This window comes from Peromyscus leucopus, chromosome 18 (genome assembly GCF_004664715.2).
Source record: "Peromyscus leucopus breed LL Stock chromosome 18, UCI_PerLeu_2.1, whole genome shotgun sequence".
Taxonomy (NCBI): Eukaryota; Metazoa; Chordata; class Mammalia; order Rodentia; family Cricetidae; genus Peromyscus; species Peromyscus leucopus.
In genome coordinates, this window is record NC_051078.1 from 8,281,937 (window position 1) to 8,302,926 (window position 20,990).

The 20,990-nt window shown below is 46.8% G+C and overlaps 1 protein-coding gene across 2 annotated transcripts in view; it reads left to right on the forward strand.

Annotated features, from left to right (window-relative positions):
* Nucleotides 1-352: 352 nt before the first annotated feature.
* Nucleotides 353-20,990, forward strand: part of Srgap1 (SLIT-ROBO Rho GTPase activating protein 1) — a 269,344-nt gene continuing 248,706 nt past the window's right edge. For both annotated transcript variants that reach the window (XM_028869595.2, XM_028869594.2), the window contains exon 1: nucleotides 353-854. In XM_028869595.2, coding sequence (XP_028725428.1) covers nucleotides 788-854 — 67 coding nt within the window. In that variant the 5' untranslated portion in view covers nucleotides 353-787. The remainder of the gene's footprint in view (nucleotides 855-20,990) is intronic.

Below are 20,990 nucleotides of genomic sequence, written 5' to 3' on the forward strand. Positions count from 1 at the left end.
GCCGCCGGGCGGGGGGCGCGGCTCCGGGTGCGCGTGTCGTCGCGGCCGCCAGGGGGCAGCAGCGGCCAGTGGGCGGCGGAGAAAGAGCCCAGGAGGCGCCGGGCGAGCGAGGCGGCAGAGGACCCTCGCGGCGCCGGCTCCGGAGACGCCAACTCCACCGGGGCTGAACCGGGCGCGTCCGATCGTCGCCGCCGCCGCCCTTCGAGTCCCGCCGAGAGGACACGCGTGGGGACTGCCATCCCTTCGGCCTGCCGGGCGTCGGCAGAGGCGGCGGCATCCCAACCAAGCTCAGGGCGCGGGGCGCAGGCAGGAAGGGAGGCGGCGGTGGCCGGCGGGGCGCGACCCCCGCGCGCGCGCGGGTCTCAACAATGGTGCTCCGCGCTGGCGCGATCCCCGCGTCCGCCCCGCGGCGGCCGTAGAGGAAGCGGCCGGGAGACGCCCCCCCTTCTCCCCGCCCCAGCCACACACGCTCGCCCGAGTTTGCGCGGCTCGCCTCCCCGGCTGGGGCTCCGCTCGCCAGCGCCCAAGGCGGCTCAGCCCCGGAGCATGGTGCCGGCGCCCGGCTCTCTCTAATCGCTCCTCTCCCTCCTCCTCCTCCTCCTCCTCCTCCTCCTCCTCTCGCTCCTCCCGTCCCACCCGTCCCTCCCGAGGGTGCTGCCTCCGGCTTCCTTCGGCGAGAGGGGAGTGAGTGCAACTCTGTGCCTCTCCAAGGAGACGGGCGACTGGCCGGTGACCACCCGGCAAGAACTCGCCCCCCATTTGAAAGCCAGCCCGGAACAGCCGGAGAATGTCCACCCCGAGCCGATTCAAAAAGGACAAAGAGATCATAGCCGAGTATGAAAGTCAAGTGAAAGGTAAGGGTGGGAGCGGCCGCCTCGCTCCTTTTGTGTGCCTTCCCTTGTCATTGTGTTCCTGGAGTTCCCGTGTGTAACTTGGTTGTCTGCGTGGGCGGAAGGTGGCGAGGGGACACAGCTCGGCTCCTGGCTGACCCCCCACCCCACCCCAGGGCGTCCTAGAAGCCGGTCTTAACCTGATCAGACCCACTGGGACAGGATACCAGGTGGCTTCCCCAGGCTGGAGCTCCCACCTCCAACACTGAGACAACTGGCTGGAACTTAATCACCTTCAGCTGGCGATTTACTCGGCCAGGCCGGCAGCGCCCAGAGTTCCTGCCTGGTTGTCATCATTACCATCAACCCCCCCCCCCTTTTTTTTTTTTTGATGTGAAATCATTGTCACGGCATATTTTTTCTATGGAGTCATTTGGTAGAGTCTGAACGCTGAGTGGCCGGGCGCTTCCCCGAGCGAAGGCTGTTTCCGACAGGCACACTTTTCCCTGTTCATTTAGTAGGGCGAGTCCCCTTTTATAAAACAGCTCTCTCAAAGCCTTGCCAGTTAAACCTACAGCGACTCCTGGAATCTGACTCCTCCTTTGGAGCAGGAATCGGGTGCCATCCTTCACACTCACGGGAGGATATTGCTTTATCATTTGCTGGAGGGCGCTTGCATATGAAATGAAGGCGTGAGTATAGGAATAAGTAGTTTCAGTCCATTTGCATAGTCAACTAACGAAGGCAACCCAATTAAGGTGGATCAAGTCTTTCTTACTTTCTGTGCTTCATACTTTTAAAAATATTTTTTCCCCTCCAATTCAAGTGTTTTGTTTGGCGCTGGGGAGTTTTAATAAACATCTGTGTGTTTGCTGCCCCCGCCCCCATGTGTGGTCTCTCTGTATGTTTCCTGAGGAAGACAATGGATGGAGTGTTGGGATCTCTGCTGTTCAGTGGTGCATTTAATGCAAAGTTCAGAAAGATTGTTCTAGCAACACCTATGTTTATATACCCTGCTGTGGCGGCTGAGGCAACCTTAACTGCGCCTGCCTGGGGAAAGGCTGGCGCCTCAGTGTTCTTTTGTGTGGTCAAGTTGGGAAAAGGCTTGGGGACCTGGAGAGGACATGGGACCAGGGAATCCTGGGTCACCTGAGTGGGAAGGTGACTTGAGACCAAGTTACAGTCAAACCGGACACACGTTTCAGGGCTGACCTTTAGAGTGGTTTTAGGAACACAGACTTCTTTCTGCCTGTCATGAAGATCACTCCCATGAACTCTTTAGCGTTGATGTCCAAGTTACATCAGCAGAGAATTATCTCCTCCTCGTCAGGTAAACTTTCTAATGAGGATAACAGTTTTCCCCAGGGCAGTCTAAAACCTTTCATTCCCAGGAAGGGCTCCTGCTCGCAATCACCATTTTCCTGGGCAGGTTTTCCACATGGCTCTTTGTGGCGGGTCTTCCAGAAGTGGCAGTCTGGCTTTCTGACTGCTTGGAGCCCCCCTGGCACGATTCACTCCCATAATCCTCTCCTGATCGGGGTGTCTCACTTTAGGCCATTTGACTGTAATTGGCCCCTTCTCTGAAAAAGGAATCGATGACAGGTTTGAATATTACCTTAATTTCTTCGAGGGTGTAAGTTCTGTGATAGGTGATAACGTGAGTATCTGAGAGTTATGCACCTTCTTTATTAAAGATCCAGCCAAATGGGATTTGTTACAATGTATCTGTCAAATCTAAAATTAAGCAAAAATCATGAACATGAAAATTCTTTCTGAAATAATTTAGCCCCACAAAATGTGACCTTTGCCTATACTCCCTTCCACCGTCCACACCCAGTTCTAGGTTTAGGACTTTAGTGAACCTGCCCTGCCTTGCCTGGCCCTGCCCTGTGGCCAGACTTTATCCAGTCCCTAGGAACCTGGCTCACTGTACTCATATGCAAACGTGGGAATTGGGTATTTTAATTCAGTCAGGTCACTCCCAGCCACAGATTCACCTGTGTTCCTGGGCAAAAGCTAGAGTGTGAGAGATGACAGTTCACAGTGCTGAAAGCCGGCTGTCCTGGGAAGCAGACCCCTTAGGAAGGAGAGCCGGAGAGAGAGCACCACCTCTGGGCTCCTAACCTCTCCGCTTCCCTGCTACCTCGTGAAGGGGTGTGCAGCCGGGCACCAGGCTGGGATTTAGATTTTCGATTGTGGAATAACCTACTCTTTTAATTCCAGCTAGCTACTTCCTCTGATGCTAAACAAAAGAAGCCGGCCTCTTCCATTGCTGGAGGAAAAACCGGGCTTTGGTGGAGAATTAAGTCTGTTCCCAATGAATGAAGCCCATGTGTGAATTCTGGTAGCTTAGGTGAGCGAATGGATGATTCTGAACCATTTCCATTAGAGATGATTTTTTTTTTTCTTTTCACCTTCCAACTTAGAGCCCAAGACTCTGGGGTATTGTTCTTTCTTGCTGTCTCCCACTCCCCTGACAACAACTGGATTTACCTCAGAATTCCTGGGATAGTATTTTGATCTGACAGAAAACTCAGCTCCTAGATTTCATCGCTGTGGCTGCCTGCAAAGGTTCTGAGAACAAGACTACCTGGGGGTGGTCCTCAGTCTCTGGTAATAATGTGTAATTTCATGTGTGTGGCCATAACTGCATCTAGTTCTCTCATTGGTGTTGGGTAGGTCTCTTGTTTGTCTCTGGGGTGTGGTTTTTCTTATCTATGATGAATTTACATTTTCTCAGTCCTTAGGGTCTTTGAATCTAATTGAAGATGTCATGAAAATTCATATTAATTGCTTCATAAAATGTTCAAGCTTTTCACTTTTTTTTTCTCTTCTTGGCTGTCCTGATATGGATGGGATCATCTTTGCTTTTAATTTTTTTTTTTCCGTAATGAGTCAATCGAGTTCTTGGGAAATCCCATTATAATTCAATAAAGAATATGGAAAACTAAAACCATGATCAGACAAATATAGAAGAAATTTGTAAGATGAGGTAGGAGTTATCCACATAGTTAAAGAACAGTTCATTCCGGCGCAGGAGCATACCAAGCCACGTTGAAAGACCCGTGTTAATTTGGAGTAGAGGGTCCAGCCATGTCATGTTGGTTAGTCAGCATCTCAAACCCAGAATCAAGAGAGCACTTGGAGTGGCTGAGGCAGAGACCCTATTTTTTAGAAAAAGGAAATAAAGAAAGGGCAGGGGAAGAGAGGAGAAGGAAGAATGGATGAAGACAGAATCCAGGGAAAAAATGTCTTTGGGGGTTGGGCATTCAAAAGCAAGCATGGTGGATAAGTGTATGAAATTCCAAACGGCTAATGTCTACTCGTTATCGCCTCTGGCAAATGAGCAGTGAAAAGATTGATTGGCTAACAGGAGCCTTGGGGATTACCTGGGGGTCTCTCTGAGCAACCTCGGTAATTCTGTAGAGAAAGGATCGGGGAGTCACCTAAGTGAAAACCCAAAGCGAGAAGTGATGCGTTTTATGAGGTGAAATTAATGAGACACGTCGGTTTTTAGTAGCGCGCATTGGTTGTTCAGAATGGACAGCCGTGGCTTGCAGCATCTCCTAGGATGGCAACCTGACCCCAGCCCCCACATTCTGCTCTGTGGGACGTGTTCAGGAAGGACCGGGAAAATCTGTTGTCCCTTGGCCTCTCTGCTACCTGAGCTACACAAAGTACACTTCAGTACCTCATGGAACATAAGGAAATAGCAGTTTAAGATATGAGTCCATGTCGTGCCGTGGGCTTTACAAGGGAGGTTAAAAAGCATTAAGTGTTCTTAGAATGGTCATGGAATCTGCTTTACCGTTGCCATATATAACCTGGGAAGGGACAACTGTTTCAGTTTGGAGCTAAACGTTTATGGTTGGGAGGGATTTCAGACATGTTTTTGACCAACCCAGTCATTCATAGGACGTGGGGAGGCCTCCTGACCGCTCTAGAATTGTATATGACTGGGACTTCCTTGAGACTAGAATCGGGGTCCCCCTCATTTGAGGAGTGACCGTTTGCTTTCAGGTCTCTCTCAAAGTAGATGGAGGCAGGATACTAACCCACTGAGGATTTAGTCACTGAAGGACTCGCAGTTGAACCAAAGGGAGTCGGGGGAGGATGAACAATTCAAGTTAGTAAATGATCTCTAACCGGGTGGTTTTTTTCCCCCTCCTCGCCAAGATCATTTCAACAGACCAGCACTGGCCCAGAGAGCAGCTTCACGGGGTGGCCTTTAAGGTCAAGAAAAGCAGCGTGGTGAATGTGCACACCCACACTTGGCTTGCTGTTTGGTTCAAACGAATGGCAGTGACTATCATGGGCTTGCTTACCTGACTAACTTTCCTAGCTACAAAATCCATTGACCGACACTTGTGGAGGTCATTTTGAGCAAAGCGTGTCCTTCTGCAAGACCGTGAAGGTTAGGGTCCGACACGAGGTGGGAAACCCCAGCTCCCTCCGTCTCCATTGCTTTGCCCCGCCTGGGTTGACCAGGGGGAGCCAGGCTGCCGGTTTCGGGTTTTGGAGCAGATTGTGTCAGACTTTTCTTTTCCACCTTCCTCTTCTTCCTACTCCTGCCTTTCTTTGTCTGTCTCCTTTTTTTTTTTTTTTTTTTGGCTGGCCTGGAACTTCCTCTAACCGAGGATGACTTCCAACTCCTGATTCTCCTTGCCTTCGCCTCCCAAGAACTGCGATCACAGATGGGGAGCACTGTGTTGTAACATTGTTCCCACCTCCTTAGTCTTCCTTTGTTCACGCTACTGAGTTGATCCATGTAAACAAGTAATCATAAACCGCGTTTCTTGTCTGCTGCTTTTGATAGATACTTATGTGAAAACATTGTTACTTCTGGATCCAGAGTTACTTTCTAATTTATTGACAACCTTCCAGCTCAGCCCTGTGGACATCTCCTGGGAAGAGATGGGGCACCGCGTTCTAAGTGCAGGCTTGGTGGTAGCTATCTGCCTCGCTACTAATTACTCTTGTGACATTGAGGATGCAATCTCTTCATCTACAGGACAGGGATAATAATAGGACTGCCTTGTCTTGGTGAGGCCGTCATGGGGGTGATTTGTGGGAAATGCGTAATGCAGGCTTGGCATACAGTAAGTGCTCAATAAATGTTTGTCATTGTCACTGTATAATCATTTCATTTGTGTCTTACCTAACTCTTGTTATGCTCTGATTTAAATAACCCTTTTGAAATCCAGATACCTAATCTCCAATCTCCCGACCTACATGGATTGTATGCGCGGTAGCTTTCAAATTAGCCTCAGAAAGAACACGGACCTTAGAATGGAAGTGTTTCCTGGGGGAGTTAAAAATAGGAATTCTATGGGCGTGAAAGATCCCAGGCTCTTTAGAAAGGTTGGTTTATTTATTTTTATATATGTGTATGTGTGTGCTTGCTTTGAGTTTATGTATACCACGTGTATACAGGAACCTGCAGAGCCCAGAAGAGGGAGTCAGATAACCTGGAGCTGGAGTCACAGGCCATCCAGTGTGGGTGCTGGGAACTGAACCTGAGTCCTGTGCGAGAGCAGTAAACACTCTTTTTTAAAAGAAAATCAGATTTTTACGTTTTATTTTCCGTGTATTGGTGTTCAGCCTACATGTGTGTCTGTGCACCACCTGCATGCAGTACCTGCGGTTGCCAGAAGAGGGTGCTGGATCCTCTGGACCGTGAGTTGCAGATGGAGCCATGTGGGTGCTGGGAAACAAACCAGGCCCTTTGCAGTGCCCTTAACCACTGAGTCGACCCTCTAGCCCCACAAAGCGCTGCATAAAGGTGGACTTTGTTCTGGGTCATTACCTTTTTTTATTCAAGGGCACAGAACTAGCTCTAAAAGTGATTTTTCTGAGACTGGGCGGCCATATTTGCTTAGGACTTTGCTTTAGAGTTTTCTCTCTTTCTGTTTAATGGTGCTACATGGAAAATAAAAACTGGAGGCCACTCACTGGGATTACCTGTGAGTGACAGCATTCTTGCGATGTCAGTAAAGTCACTGACTTATTTCCATAGTGTCTGAGAAAGGACCTCACTCTGCATCCTCGGCTGGCCTTGCCTTCGCTCTGTGCCATACATGGCTTAGAGACTGGATCTTCATGTCTCTGAGATGTGAGATTACAGCACGCACTACCACACCCGACTACTTTTACAGTCTATGCATATTTTTTATTTGATAAATTAGTTTAGAAATGAGAATTTCATTCATTGCCAATTTGCTTCTGATTCACTCGAGAGCAATTTCTTATAATGTCATTGTTGATTCAGCTCCCCAACCCCCTGTCCCCCCCCCTTTGTATCAGGGCTTCATGAAACAGTTACTGAATGAAGAGAGTAGAATGTAAAATAAAAATTCATTTATAGTCCAAATTAGCATGGTGATCATTCAGAATTAGCTAGAGTTCCCCCACCAAGTATGACTACAACATTAAGTAGAATTAAAATTGTTTTGTAACTTCTTTAGAAAGACTCAGGGCTGCGGATAGTGTCAGTGTCTTAACAGTGAGTAATGGCTGAGTAGATTTCATTGGCGTTGACTAATTTGTACACGTGGAGTGTTATGCAGTCACTGATAATGGTTTTTGAATAGTAGTTATTACATGGTGAATTATAACAGTTGAAAAGAAAAGGTCTATAAAAGGATGGTGATGCGAGTCATAGATAATCATAACCAGAACTAACATTATTGGGTACTTAGAGTGTGGGGTTGCCATTGTGGCCTCTTCCCATGGGGAGACACACTTCACAGGTACACAAAGAACCGTCATGGGCAGGAAGTAGTTAGTTACTTGTTGGGTAATGGCTCTTCGATCCTGCATTTGAGATCCTGCTATGCCCTTCCCACACTTTGAGACTTAATGCTGGAATACCAAGTTCAGCCTCACTTTCCTGGAGGAAGAGGGTGGGCAAAGGAAAGTATGGTCTCTGTGTTGGTGACAGTCAAACTTACCCACAGGGACTTCCACACCTCTTGCTTACTTATGACTCGGTGACACGCTTCAGTTCTTTACATTGAGTTTAGCTAGCAGGAGCTGGGTGCAGGGTGGGTGGTGGCGGGGCTGGGGTAGTGGGGGTGGCGGGGGTGGGGGAGCACACTGTCCCTTTGCTCCCCCCTTCCCCCCATGCCTCCTTCTGAAACATACACGAGGTTACAGACTGTGATCATTGACAGTTAAAGGAGTAAGAGGAAGATGATCTCTGGGTACCAGATATGGCCAGTGTCATAGAAATTCCCATGCTTGTCTTTGGGGACATACTTCTCTTTTTCCCACTTTTACCCAACAGTTTAGAACTTAGTATTAATCATTTGTTTTCTTTAAAGGCTCACTATAGTTTTTATACTTTGCATTTTTTTTTTTTTTTTTTTTTTTTTTCTGAGAGAGGGTTTTTCTGTGTAGCCCTGGCTGTCCTAGAATTCACAGGCTGACCTCGAACTCAGCGATCCACTTTCCTATGCCTCCTGAGTGCTGGGATTAAAGGTATGCACCACCACCGCCTGGCTAAATTTTTTTATACCTTTGATATATGGTACATTCATATATGAAGAATGTAGAGTTGTTTGAATATGTACTGAGTTTTTAATGGTATTGAGGAATTATTAAATTTTGAAATGTGGAATAATATAAATTTGGCATATCTAATAACTATCTTTTAAGGATATATGCTTTGGTATTTACGGTTGAAATTATGACATTGAAGTTTTATATGTGAGATTCCTCACATTTCTGCGCATGCGTGTGTGCGTGTGTGTGTGTGTGTGTGTGTGTGTGTGTGTGTGTGTAATTTTCCTAATATGATATTTAAAGGTAGCTAAGGCTGTAGGTGTCAGTGACAAAATGTTTGTCTGGTTTGGACAAGAACATAGTTTTTATCTCTAGCACTAGAAATAAACCAGTATATATTCTTATGACATCCATTTTTAAGTTAATATTATGTCAACACTTAATAATATCAGCACCTATAACTTCATTCCTACCGGAAATATTCTCTGGTATATAGTATTACAGTAGTACATGGAAATACCACACGCTGCTTGCTCTTTCCATGTTACATTTGAACTGTTTGTAGTTTTGCTGTCCTGAATAACAATAACGTACCAAATGCTGTATGTGTCTGTTAGACTTACAGGATTTATGTTCTTACCAGGGGAGAATGGGAAGACCAGACACATGAAAAACATGTAGAATTGACCACATTAGTTAAGGCACAGGCTATACTGTTATAATAAGGAGAAAGAAAGGGGGACGTGGTGGCACACTTGGGCGGCAGAGGCAGACAGAACTCCATGAGTTTGAGGCCAGCCTGGTCTACATAGCAAGTTCTAGGACAGCTAGGGTTACATAGAGTGACCCCATCTCAAAACAAATGAACAAAACCCTATAAAAAAAAACAAACCTTGAAACCCACAGACCTAAATAACAACAATAATAAATAACAACAGTGCCTTAAAATATAGATGTTTCTATTATTATTATCATCACTATCATTATTGCTATTTTGAGACAGTCTCCCTCTAGCTCGGGTGGCCTGGAACATACTTAGTAGCCTAGGCTGGTCTTGAACTCACAGCAATCCTCCTCCCACAGCCTCTATAGTGCTGAGATTAGAAATGTGCTGTCCCCATGCCTCACTAGAAGCCCCTTTCTAGTTCATCTAACTGTGCAGGTGTTTAGTTCAGGCCACGAGGATCCATTAAATTACCCAGTCTTCCTTTACTTTGTAGTGCTACCAGAGCCTAGGAGATTGAACATGGTGCCTGTCTGAAACCAGGTCTTGAATATGTATGTATTCTGGCTTGTGGCAAGGGAAAAGCAGGTACAAGGTTTTGAAATCCAACTACTCATAGGACATATAAATTCCTGATGTAACTGGTAAGAACTGACAAGTCATATGGCCATACCTTGCTGCAAAGGAGGCTGGGAAATGTAGTCACCTGTCATAGCTAGATATCCTCATAGCTAGGCATAGGCTAGTGACCTCAAAGGAGAGAGCCAGCTTAAGAGTAAGACAGGCAGTTGCCAGGAAGACACATGTTTAAAGAGGCAGTCTTCAGAGTGAAATGGTATTTTGTCTTAATTTGTATGACTCAGATTGCTAATGAGAGAAAATCTTTTCACATATTCACGGCCTATTTGTTTTCGTAGCTGAAGTACTTACTCATGTCTTTGCCTCTTACTGATTTGTGAGTTTTCATTTCTAATACGTTCTTCATATTAGTCTGTTGTCTGTTACATTACAAACATAATTCTCTCAGCTTCTAGCTTATGTTTTGACATTTAAAAATTATGTTGCTTGGCAAACCGAAGTTATTTTGATTTGTTCAAGTGTCAATTATTCTGACTTAATTTTTTTGTTGTTGTTTTTTTTGTTTTTGTTTTTGTTATTGAGGCAGGGTCTTAGTATGTAGCCTTGGCTGGCCTGGAACTTGCTATGCAGACCATTCTGGCCCCAGAATTACAGTGATTTTCCTGCCTCTGCCTCCCCAGTACTTTGACAAAAGATAGGTGTGTACCAACACGCCTAACCTTAATGTTTATGTTGGTGTTCAAGTAACCCTCTCCTACTCTGACGTCAGAGAGACATGTACCTTTATCATTGTTTTTCCAAATGTTCTTCACTTGCTTTGGATATGGAAGGGTTTTTTTTGTTGAGATAGGGCCTTACCATGTATTCCTGGCTGTCCTGGATCTCACTCCTTAGACCAGGCTGGCTTCAAACGCACAGAGATCCGCCTGCTTCTGCCACCCGAGTGCTGGGATCAAAAGTGTGCACCATCACACCTGGATAATATGGAAGTTCTTAATTGAGCTGAGATTTATTTTTGACATTGTGGACATTAAGGATATATTTTGTAGGTTTTTAAGTATGGACAACTTTCTTTTCTTCATTTCTTTAATACATGTGTCTTTTAAGGATTTATTTTTCTATTGTTTATAAATTATGTGTGTGCATATATGTCTGGGTGGGTGTGTATGCACATGGGTGCAGGATCTCGAGGAGGCCAGAAGGTTCTGAGTACCCTGGAGCTGCAAGATGTGAGTGTGGGGAACTGAACTCAGGTCAGTGTGCACTCTTAACCACTGAACCACCTTAGTCAGGTGTTTGAAATGCATGATTATTTCTGGCCACTCTTGTGTTTCAATTGTTAATGTCTTCTTATACCAGTATGACACTATCTTAATTACTATACTTTTTCTTTTTTTTTTTTTTTAAACAAGGTCTCATGTGACCCAGGCTAACCTAGAACTCTGGCCAGATACATAGCCTTGGATAACTGAGTTCCTGATCCTCCTGCTTCCACCTCCTAAGTGCTGGGATCCCAGGCAGGCACCACCGAGCTACATTCAGTAGGCCAATCTTCCCTCATTGTTCTCTTCCAAATACATCTTATTTTTGTTTTCTTACGACACTGGAGATAAAACCGATAGCCTTGTTCCCGCTAGGCAAAAACATGACCAATGGGTCACCGTTCCCAGCCCTCAACACCTTTTAGCGTCTGTTCCCCTTCCTTGAAAAGTCATTGGCCTTTTAACTGAGACAGCGGGGCATGCGTTATAAGTCAGCCGGGGGGCCGTTAGCATCTGTGTGGCTGTAGCTCCTCCTCTCCATGGGATGAAGGTCACCCGTGTAGCTGATTATTTAAAATATCTCGCTGTAAAGTTTCACGTTTCATGTGCTGCTGTTACATTGCCGCCAGGATCCCGTCTTTCGTCCTCACGAGTGATGGTGCGATCTCTTTTAAGACTGTCTTCTGGCTGTTTCTGTGACAGAGAAGTGAAGTCTCACCCGATGAGGTGCCCAGCTGTAGTTGCAGCTGTTGGGAGGCTCCGTCAGGCTATGTCGGGTTTGAAGCCATCCTGAGCCACGTGTCAAGACCAACCACACCAGGGAGGACAAGAAAAGGAAGGAAGTGGCCTCTGCCCTATTGATCTGGCTACTCTGTTAGTCTGTTGCCATTTTTATGGGGCTCAGAAAACAATACCCCAAACCCCATAGTGCAACACAAATTGCTAGATGGTTTTATTTAATGAAAAACCCAGAGCAGATACTGGGGTGAAAGCTGAAAGATCAGAGGGAGAGAAGAAGCCACAGCCACAAGTTCTTACTGCTAAGAAATCCTCAGCCCAAGAGAGCTGTATTCCCACGCCTATATTCCTTTCTGTGCCCTGCCATCTCACTTCCTCTCTCCGCCCAGCTGCATCACTTCCTCTTTCCACCCATCTCTATCACTTCCTGTCTGTCTGTACAGACTCTCCAGACCTCTATGGTTCTCTAGTGCTGAGATTAAAGGTATGTGCCACCACGCCTGGCTCTGTTCCCAGTGAGGTCTGTGTGACTCTCTGCCTCCCAAATGCTAGGATTAAAGGCGTGTGCTACGCCTGCTTGTTTAATTAGTGGCTGCTTGTCCTCTGATCCCCAGGCAAGCATCATTTGTTAGAGCACAAATAAAGTATCACCACACCATAGTATGGTCACTTTGGATTCTGTTAATTTCTCTTTCGATTTCTAGTACAGAGAAAGACCTTTTGACTTAGAAAAGATCCCTTCCCAGGAGGAACCATGATGGAACCCCATTCATTAGCCGGGCAAGACAGGCTTTCCAGAAAGGAGCTATAAGGCTGTCCTCTCTGGCGTCCATGCAGACTTTTCTTTTTTTTTTTTTTTTTTTTTTTTTTTTTTGTTTTTTCGAGACAGGTTTTCTGTGTGCTTTGCGCTTTTTCCTGGAGCTCACTTGGTACCAGCTGCCTCGAATACAAAGATCGCTGTCTGCTCAAGTGCTGATTAAGGCGTGCCCACCCGCATGCAGACTTTTCATCTGGTCTTCTGAGGACTTCCTGAGCAGCTTTGTCTGCCTTAGGAGGCAACATTCATTCACCTCTGTAATACCTTTCTTCATCTGTCTCATGGCTTGTGGTTACCTTCTACTCTTCCAATCTTTTGGTCCTTTCTGTTGCTATGAATAGCTTGGTTCATCTAATCTGTCTTGAAGGCACGTACTTGGTTTATAATTCCCAAGCTATGGTTGGTTTTTCTCCTGGGTACGTTAATAAATTCTGTTACAAGCATGTATCACCCAGGGCTTCATGTATGCTGGGCAAGCACTGTACCAACCATATCCTCAGCCCCCCACAAAAACCATTTAAAAGTATTTTACACTCAGTGCACAGGGGCCTATATTTTTATGATAGGAAAATATGATATCATAAAAAATCTATTTAAAATATGTGAAAATGGACACATTGCTCTAATAGTCCAATTTTTAAAAACCGAGTTGAAGAAATAGAAAGTGTAAATAATCCTATCATGATTGTATTAGTTTTTTTATTGTTGTTGTTGTTGTTGTTGCCATAATGAAAGGCCAGAGGCTGGGCATTCTATGAAGGAAAACAATTTATTAAGCTCACAGTTCTGAAGGCTCAAGCATGGTGCTCCTGGAGAGGAACTCACAGGGAAGGCCTCCCTGTCGTGGAACAGAGGGCTCTGTACGAGAAGAAATCATAGTTAGATCGGAAGGCAGAACGAGAGGATGGTTTGCTTTGTTGTCGTGACCCCTCTCAGGCATCTACTCAGGTAGGTTCCACATACAAGACTCCACTGCTCTTACGCTCACATTCAAGACTCCACTGCTCTTGTGCTCACATACAAGACTCCACTGCTCTTTCTTACGCTCACATACAAGACTCCACTGCTCTTATGATCACATTCAAGACTCCACTGCTCTTACACCAGGTTCCAATTCCTCTTTCCGCCCATCTCTACACACAGCCACACTGGGGCTCACCCCGTCTCTGTTCATTGCCTCGGGTTCCTGCTTTTTCTCCTCAGCATCACAGACAGTGGGTGGCTCCTTCCCGGTCATGTGGTAACAGAAAGCGGTGAGTTTGCAGATGTGGACACTTGCAGAGTTTTATGGACACTTTCAAATGTGTTACCCAAAGTCTGTCTTTGGAAGATTTCCAGGCTGCCACCCCCCCTCCTTTTTTTTTAAAGCTCTGTAGAGCTTTAATTATACACATCTATCTGTGTTCCTCAGATACCTGATCTATAAATAAATATCCACCTTTTTGTAATTAGGCCCGCATTTTATTTAAGTTTCGGTTGGGCATCTCATTTCCTGTTGCGGTCCCTGGGATCACATCATGAAGTAATGTACACAGAGCATTGTGTGCTGTGACACACTGGTTCCTCTCGTTGTTTCTGTGGCCATTCATCTTTTGCATGTTCCTGGCATTCTCCCTAACAGCAGGACACTCTGCAAGAAAGAAGGTTAGCCAGGTTTGTACCTGTTGTTTGGGGCGTGGTGGGTCAGAGCACAGCCTCGGGGTTTAGATTGCTAAAGATGGGCATCCTGGCCCACTCACTCTGCGACCGTTTACCCTGGGGGTAATTTGATAGTAATACCTACTCCAGAGTGCTGTTGAGAAGTAGCATGTCAAGCAAGCGAGCTGGCTAAGTGGAGTAAGGACCACCTTACCAAGCTGATGAACTTGGAGTATTGGTTGGAGTGGTGTTTGCTCCGCCCACGAGTGAGTCACGAGCAGGAGGCACCGCCCACTTCAGGCCCTATAGCCCAAGGTCATGGGCAGAGCAAATACCACTACAAAGGGTAACCCTCTTCAGGTTACAGAAGGCTGTGACAGAGGGACCCAGCGAGAGGACTAAGTGTCCCCTGTGTCCTGGATGGTCTCCCGGAGCCGGATAGAACTAAGGGGCTGTAATGAAGAGCTGGCCTTAGAGCTAGACCTACACCGAAGAAATGTGATGTCTGTTTTTAAATGCCCCACGTGTGTGACATTTTTACCCTCTTCTCTTAATTTCCCTCCCTCTCCTCTGCCCTCTCCTCCCTCCCTCCCTCCCTCCCTTCTCTCTTCCTTCCTTCCTTCCTTCCTTCCTTCCTTCCTTCCTTCCTTCCTTTTTCCCTCCCTCTCCTCCCTCCCCTCTCCCTCCCTCCCTCCCTTCCTTCTTTTTTCTTTCTCTGACATAGTTCCACCATAGCCAAACTCAATATATAGCTAATGCTAACCTAGAATTACTGATCCTCCTGCCTCCACCTCCTGGGCGGTGGGCTCTGTCGCACTTGGTTCCGCTCATAACTTTCATGATTATTAAAACACTGTGCACGGAGATCTTCAGCTTATGCCTCTCACCGTGAGGTTGACCATTTTAGAGTCTAACGAGGTAACAATAGATAAGAGTCACCGCAGCAAAGGACACCCCGGAGCCACGCCCATTCAGCACGAGAGACCCAGCGAGGAGCCTGGTGCCAGGCCCTCATGAGCTGAACAAAGGGATGGGGCTTGGGCTTCTAGGGCAGGGGAGGTGTTGGCAAGGCTCGGAAAGATGCACCCAAGGACAGGTTGTAGTGCTTATGACATCACCCAGGAAGCCTGTGACTGTTTCTGCCTGGGCCAAGTGTCAGACCCCTGTCTCTCCTTCCTGTGAATGGCCTTCCTAGCCGAAAAGGAAGTGTCAGAGAGAGGAACTTTTGTACCCATGGGTTATTAAGGCATTTAGATTCCCCTTCCAGAAGGTCTGTCCTTCCTGGTCAACCCTGTGTCAGGAGAGGCCTGTAGTTTCTCTGAATAGCCAACTTGAAACATGCCAAGAGAAGTGTCTTAGGGTACCATGTGAAAGCATCTTGCCCCCTACAAATACAGAGTTGAGTAAATCAGAAAGTAAGTTCTCTTCTCTGCAGAGATAACCACGGTGACTATTTTGGAATATAACATTCCAAATCACATCATTCGTATTTATTTATTTATTTATAGACCAACAAGTCTCACATTGTAGCCCAGGCTGGCCTTGAACTCACAGCATAGCTCAAACCAACTTCATACTCACCACAATCCTTCTGCCTCAACCTCCCTCAAGCGCTGGGACTCTAGGCATGCACTTTCATATCTGACTTGTATTCATATTTATAAAGTATTTGTGGCGGTTTGGATGAGAAACGCCCCCCCCCCCGTAGGAATATTGGGATGCTTAGACCCTAGTTAGTGGAACTGTTTGGGAAGGATTAGCAGGTGTGTCAGTGGGGGTGGCTTTGAGGTTTCCAAAGCCCACGCCAGTCCCAGTCTCACACGCTCTCTCGCTTCCTACCACCTGCGGATCAGATGTGAGCCCTCAGTTACTGTTCCAGCAGCAGCATGCCTGCTTCCATGCCCACCATGCTCCCCACCACGATGAAACCAGCCCTCTGAACCTGTCAGCAAACCCCCAATGAAGCGCTTCCTCTCAGAGTTGCCTCCGTCATGGTTTTCCATCACAGTCGTAGAACAGTAACTAAGACATATTCATCAAATAGATAGGGTCTTTTGTAGGGTATTGAATATCAATGTGTTTGATGTCTTTGTGTTTGTTTTCTTCTCGATGATATATCATGGTTCTCATCACTATGCAGACATGGTCAGTAGTTTGGTACTGGTCAGCAGACTGCTTGTCCCCAGTCTGTGGGAGAAAAAGGTAAATCAAGACACTGAGTTCTTTCTTTCTTTCTTTCTGCCTTTCTTTCTTTCTTTCTTCTTTCTTTCTTTCTTTCTTTCTTTCTTTCTTTCTTTCTTTCTTTCTTTCTTTCTTTCTTTCTTTCTTTCTTTCTCTCTCTCTTTCTGTCTGTCTGTCTGTCTGTCTGTCTGTCTGTCTTTCACGTGCATTGGTGTGACGATATCAGAGCTCCTGGAACTGGAGCTACAGACAGTTGTCAGCGGCCATGTGGGTGCTGGGAATTGAACCCGGGTCCTCTGGAAGGACAGCCCATGCTCCTAACCCCTGAGCCATCTCTCCAGTCCCCAACACCGAGTTCTTTATCTAGATAGTCTTGCTATAAATGAGCGTAGGCTAAAGCAGAGCTGAGAGATCTATGCTGTGGTGTAAGCTCCCAGCATAAAGGAACAAGGTCCCCAGCCTGTGAGTGGTACCCACCTGTACCATCATCCTCCTAGTGGGATGATGGTGGCCACCTTCCCGTCTGAATCTGCCAATCTCCATCAGTTTCTGCACACAGGCTTCCTGTAACAAGGCATCACACTCCTCAATGGAGATCTTGGATGGCCCATTAACCATTATGGGAGCTCAGCTTTTCAATCTGAATAGCCAGGATGATGAGCAACCTTGTTTTCTAAGCTTATTGTGAGATGGAGGTCAGGGCGATCATGCCTGTAGAGTCGAAACCATTTGGGATTTCAGTAAATGCTCAGGAACAGGGAGCTGGTGTGATAATACTGCTATTTAATACTATCAGAAGCTGTGGTCTACATTAGTGACAAATCCACTTCCTTCATTTATGGCGTGCTTGTCTCTAAGAAGTAGATATGTGCATGCACATGCTTTTGTAAAGCAGGATCTTCCTGTGCAGCCTGGCTGGCCCAGAGCTCACAGAGATCTACCTCTGTCTTCCAAGCGTGGGCATTAAAGCCATATGCCACTGAGCCTGGGAAGTTACACATTTTAAGGAACTTTTTTCCCTCCCTTGTTGCTCATTTTGTTTGGTTTTCGGAACCCAGGGCCTTGAACATGCTAGGCAAGTGCTCTGCCAGCCACATCTTGAGGCCAGGACACACCACTCATCTCTACAGAGGTTGAAATCACGTACTGGGGTTTAAACTTCACAGAGCAAACACTGAAGATGTAGAGCTTTAATAGTTCCTGAGAAATATAATGGGGACCCGTTCAGTCCGTCAGCAGGAGCCACAGTGAGCCCGTCTTTCCAAAGAGTTCTTAGTCTTTCTGTGACTTCTACCGACGAGGGGGGATACCCTTTATCGGTCGCCGGCATCGTTATTAACGGGGAGCCTGAGAACTAATGAGGGTTATTTTCTCTGTGTATGTGATTGCAGCAATAGATGGGAATTGCCCCGCCAGCAATCTCCCCTAGCCGCTCATTCATTAAGAGTTGCCAAAAATAAACCATCCACCAACCAAATGAAGGGAGCCTTCCGTCAAGCCACGCGTCCATCGAACGCAGAGTCTTTTCCAGGGCTTCTGGGTGGGATGCGCTGGTGTCGTGTCCGAGTGCCGCTGTCATAGAACAGCACAGACCAGGTGATTTCCTGAGAGGCAAATTCATCGGCTCATGGTTCTGGAGATGGGGAGTCCACGATGGCTTGGGGCCCCAGCTTTTACTGCTTCATCTTGTGCTGGTGTGATGGTGTTGTTGGTGGTAGACGCTTAGGTGGAGACACAGAGGGAGGGGAGGGAAGGGGGATAGGAATAAGCATGTGTACAGACTGGGGGATGAGAATTAAGCTTCACCTCTGTGAGGAGTCTCCTCCCATGATAAAGCTGTTGGCCCACTCAGGAGGACATGGCTCCCATGGACCAGTCGTTTCTAAGAAGTCCAACCTCTAAACATTTGCATCTGGAGAGGGGGAAAAAGTCTTGGCTTGTTTTTCTTCTTTGGCTGGGGCCGGGACTTTAGGGAGCACCTCTTAAGAAGCACACCAGAGTGACCCAGAGTGACCCAGAGAGCTGTTCTAAGCTGCTTGCTGGGCCGTCCTGAAGTCCCCAGAAGTCTCCAAGTCATGCTGTCCTGGCGAGTCCGGGTCTGTACTAGAGACTCTTGGCTGTAAAAAATCAAAGCAATGGTGTGGATTCCTTAAGTGAGTCGGTTGAGATGGTGGTTCCCCCTCAACTTCCACAAGCTCAGGTCTGCCCTGTAGCAGCTGCTCTAGTTCCTCTAAGTCAGTGGTTCTCAACCTTCCTAACGCTGCGACCCTTTAATAAAGGTGACCCCCCCGCAACCGTAAAATTATTCTCGCTGCTACTTCGTAACTGTAATTTTACAACCGTTATGAATCGTAATGGAAATATCCGTGTTTTCCGATGGTCTTAGGCGACCCCTGTGAAAGGGTCATTGGACCCCCGAGAGGGTCACGACCCACAGGTTGAGAACCACGGCTGCTAAGTGGCCATCTAGTCGACATGGCAGTTTGATATGGAGTGCAGTGCCTCTCCTGGCTTCTGCCTTGCTTCCCTTCTTCCCCCTCCACGTCCATGCCTTATTTCTTCTTCTCCTTGTTAAAGATCCTTTTTCGCATCGTGTACCTGACTAAATTGAAAATTAAAGTAGGGATCATTTGAGGGGTCCCCCTGTTACCTGCATATAACTGAACAAAAGCAGGGAACTTGGGCATAATGTCCTTTATAGAGAGGGCTTAAGCTTTTTCTACGTGTCACCTCTGTCCCCCCGCCACCCCCAATACTTTTTTTTATGTGATCCCGGAGATGCTAGTATACAAAACAGGTGTACAAATCAAATGATGACTACTAGCAAGTCGTAGATAATTCTTAGGGGTATATATATATATATATATAATTTATTATCCATGGGATAAAAATTTCATACTAATGAGATGGATGTGAATGTTTATTTTTATATACAGAATTAGATCTTGGCTGCAGGATATGGAACTTCCTCAGTGTTTTTCGGCAGAGATAGATACTTGGATTTTTATACTCACCAGTGCTGAGATAGTTGCTTGGCATAAATACATAATACTAAACGGCAGAAGTATATGCTTCGGGTCGTTGAAATTGGTGGGGATTCTGTCCTAACAAGCCCTTAATGTTTTCCTTTTGTGACACTCAGAGTCAGCAGCTCAGGAAGCAATTGTTGGGTTCCCCATTTTCGTTAATGAGATTTCTTTTCAAAAACAGCAATCTGGGGAAGATTTATATTTCTATTTTATGTATGTGAGTGTTTGCCTGCTTTTGTGTGTATAGATACAGCCAGCGTGCTTGGTACCCACAGAGGCCAGACGAGGGTATAGGATCCCTTGGAACTGGAGTTACAGACTGTTGTGAACAGCCCAATGTTGGTTGCTGGGACTTGAACCAGGGGCCCTCTGCAAGAGCAGCCAGTGCTCTTAACCTCTGAGCCATCTCTCCAGTCCCCACAAAAAGCGTTTTCTAAAACCGCATATCCTAAACAGTGTAATCCAAAACTATACTGACTTGGTACTTACAGGCTGAGGGGTGACAGGTAAAAAAACAGTGACAGCCACAGCAGTCGATAGCATGTAGCTGTCTTGAATCCGCGCTGATGTGTTTCAGGCACCGTTCATTGGTGCCGTGTATAATGTGTGTGCAGAATGAAGTCTTCAGTGAAGTAGACCATCTAGAGGCCGAGGGGAACATCATATTCATCCCTGTGTTCGGTTTTGAATGTATTTCGGTCATTGCATGTCCAGAAACCTTTGCTTGCTGCCAAGATTTTCATGATTCCCCACATGAATCCTCACACAGCCCTCGTGGGGGTCATGACTCAGAGCTGAAGAACCTGGGCTCTGTGGGTCTTTCTCATCAATGTCTTCCGCTTTCCTATTCTCACTGCCAAGTCTTAAGAGACTTGACACTAGACTCGAGAACAACTCAAGTGTAAGTGTTTTGTGGCCTATGGCTCATTTGAGGGGCGCTGTTCTAGAAAGAGGCAATTTTATTTTATTCCGTGAGAGCTCTCCGTTGATTTGCTTTTCAAATCCTAGGTCCACGGCAGTTCGTGAATCGCTTTAGCAACAATTACATGGGAGTAACAGTGCATATGAGGGTTAGCGCTCGAGTCTCGCGATGGAGAAGAAGCGTTTCAACAAAGATCCTTGAAAATTCTCAAGCCAGCCAGGCGCAGTGGCATGCCTGCCTTTGGTCCCAGCTACTGAGGGGTCTGAGACAGAGGGCTTGCCTGAGCTCCGGAATTCAAGCCCAAACCTGGGTGACATCGTGAGTGAGACTCTACCGTGCACACTAGAGAAAGGACAAGAAGAAAGAAGACAGCAGGAGAGTGGGGGAGGGGAATGTCACCAAGAGCTGCATCCAGTGATCCTCAGCAGCCAGGCATGAACCCACGTTTCACTTCATCCGTCCACCGGGCCAGTTTCCAGCTGGAAGAAGGAAGAGTTGTAACCCTTTCCCCCTCCCCCATGCCAAACAAACGCATGTGGACGTGGAATTAAATCTCCCAATCCATTAAGTGTGCTTATGACACATTGCCATGGTGGTGTTGACCGGTTTGAGGTTCTTTAGTGATGGTGCAGCTAGATGCCATCCATTCTCTTGCCCATTCAGCGGCTGTCCAACTCCTGCTTTGCCAAAGGTGGGCTCCGCAGGGGCATGGCTGGGCAGAGCTGATTATCCACCCTCCTGGACTACATGACGTGGCGCCATCACCC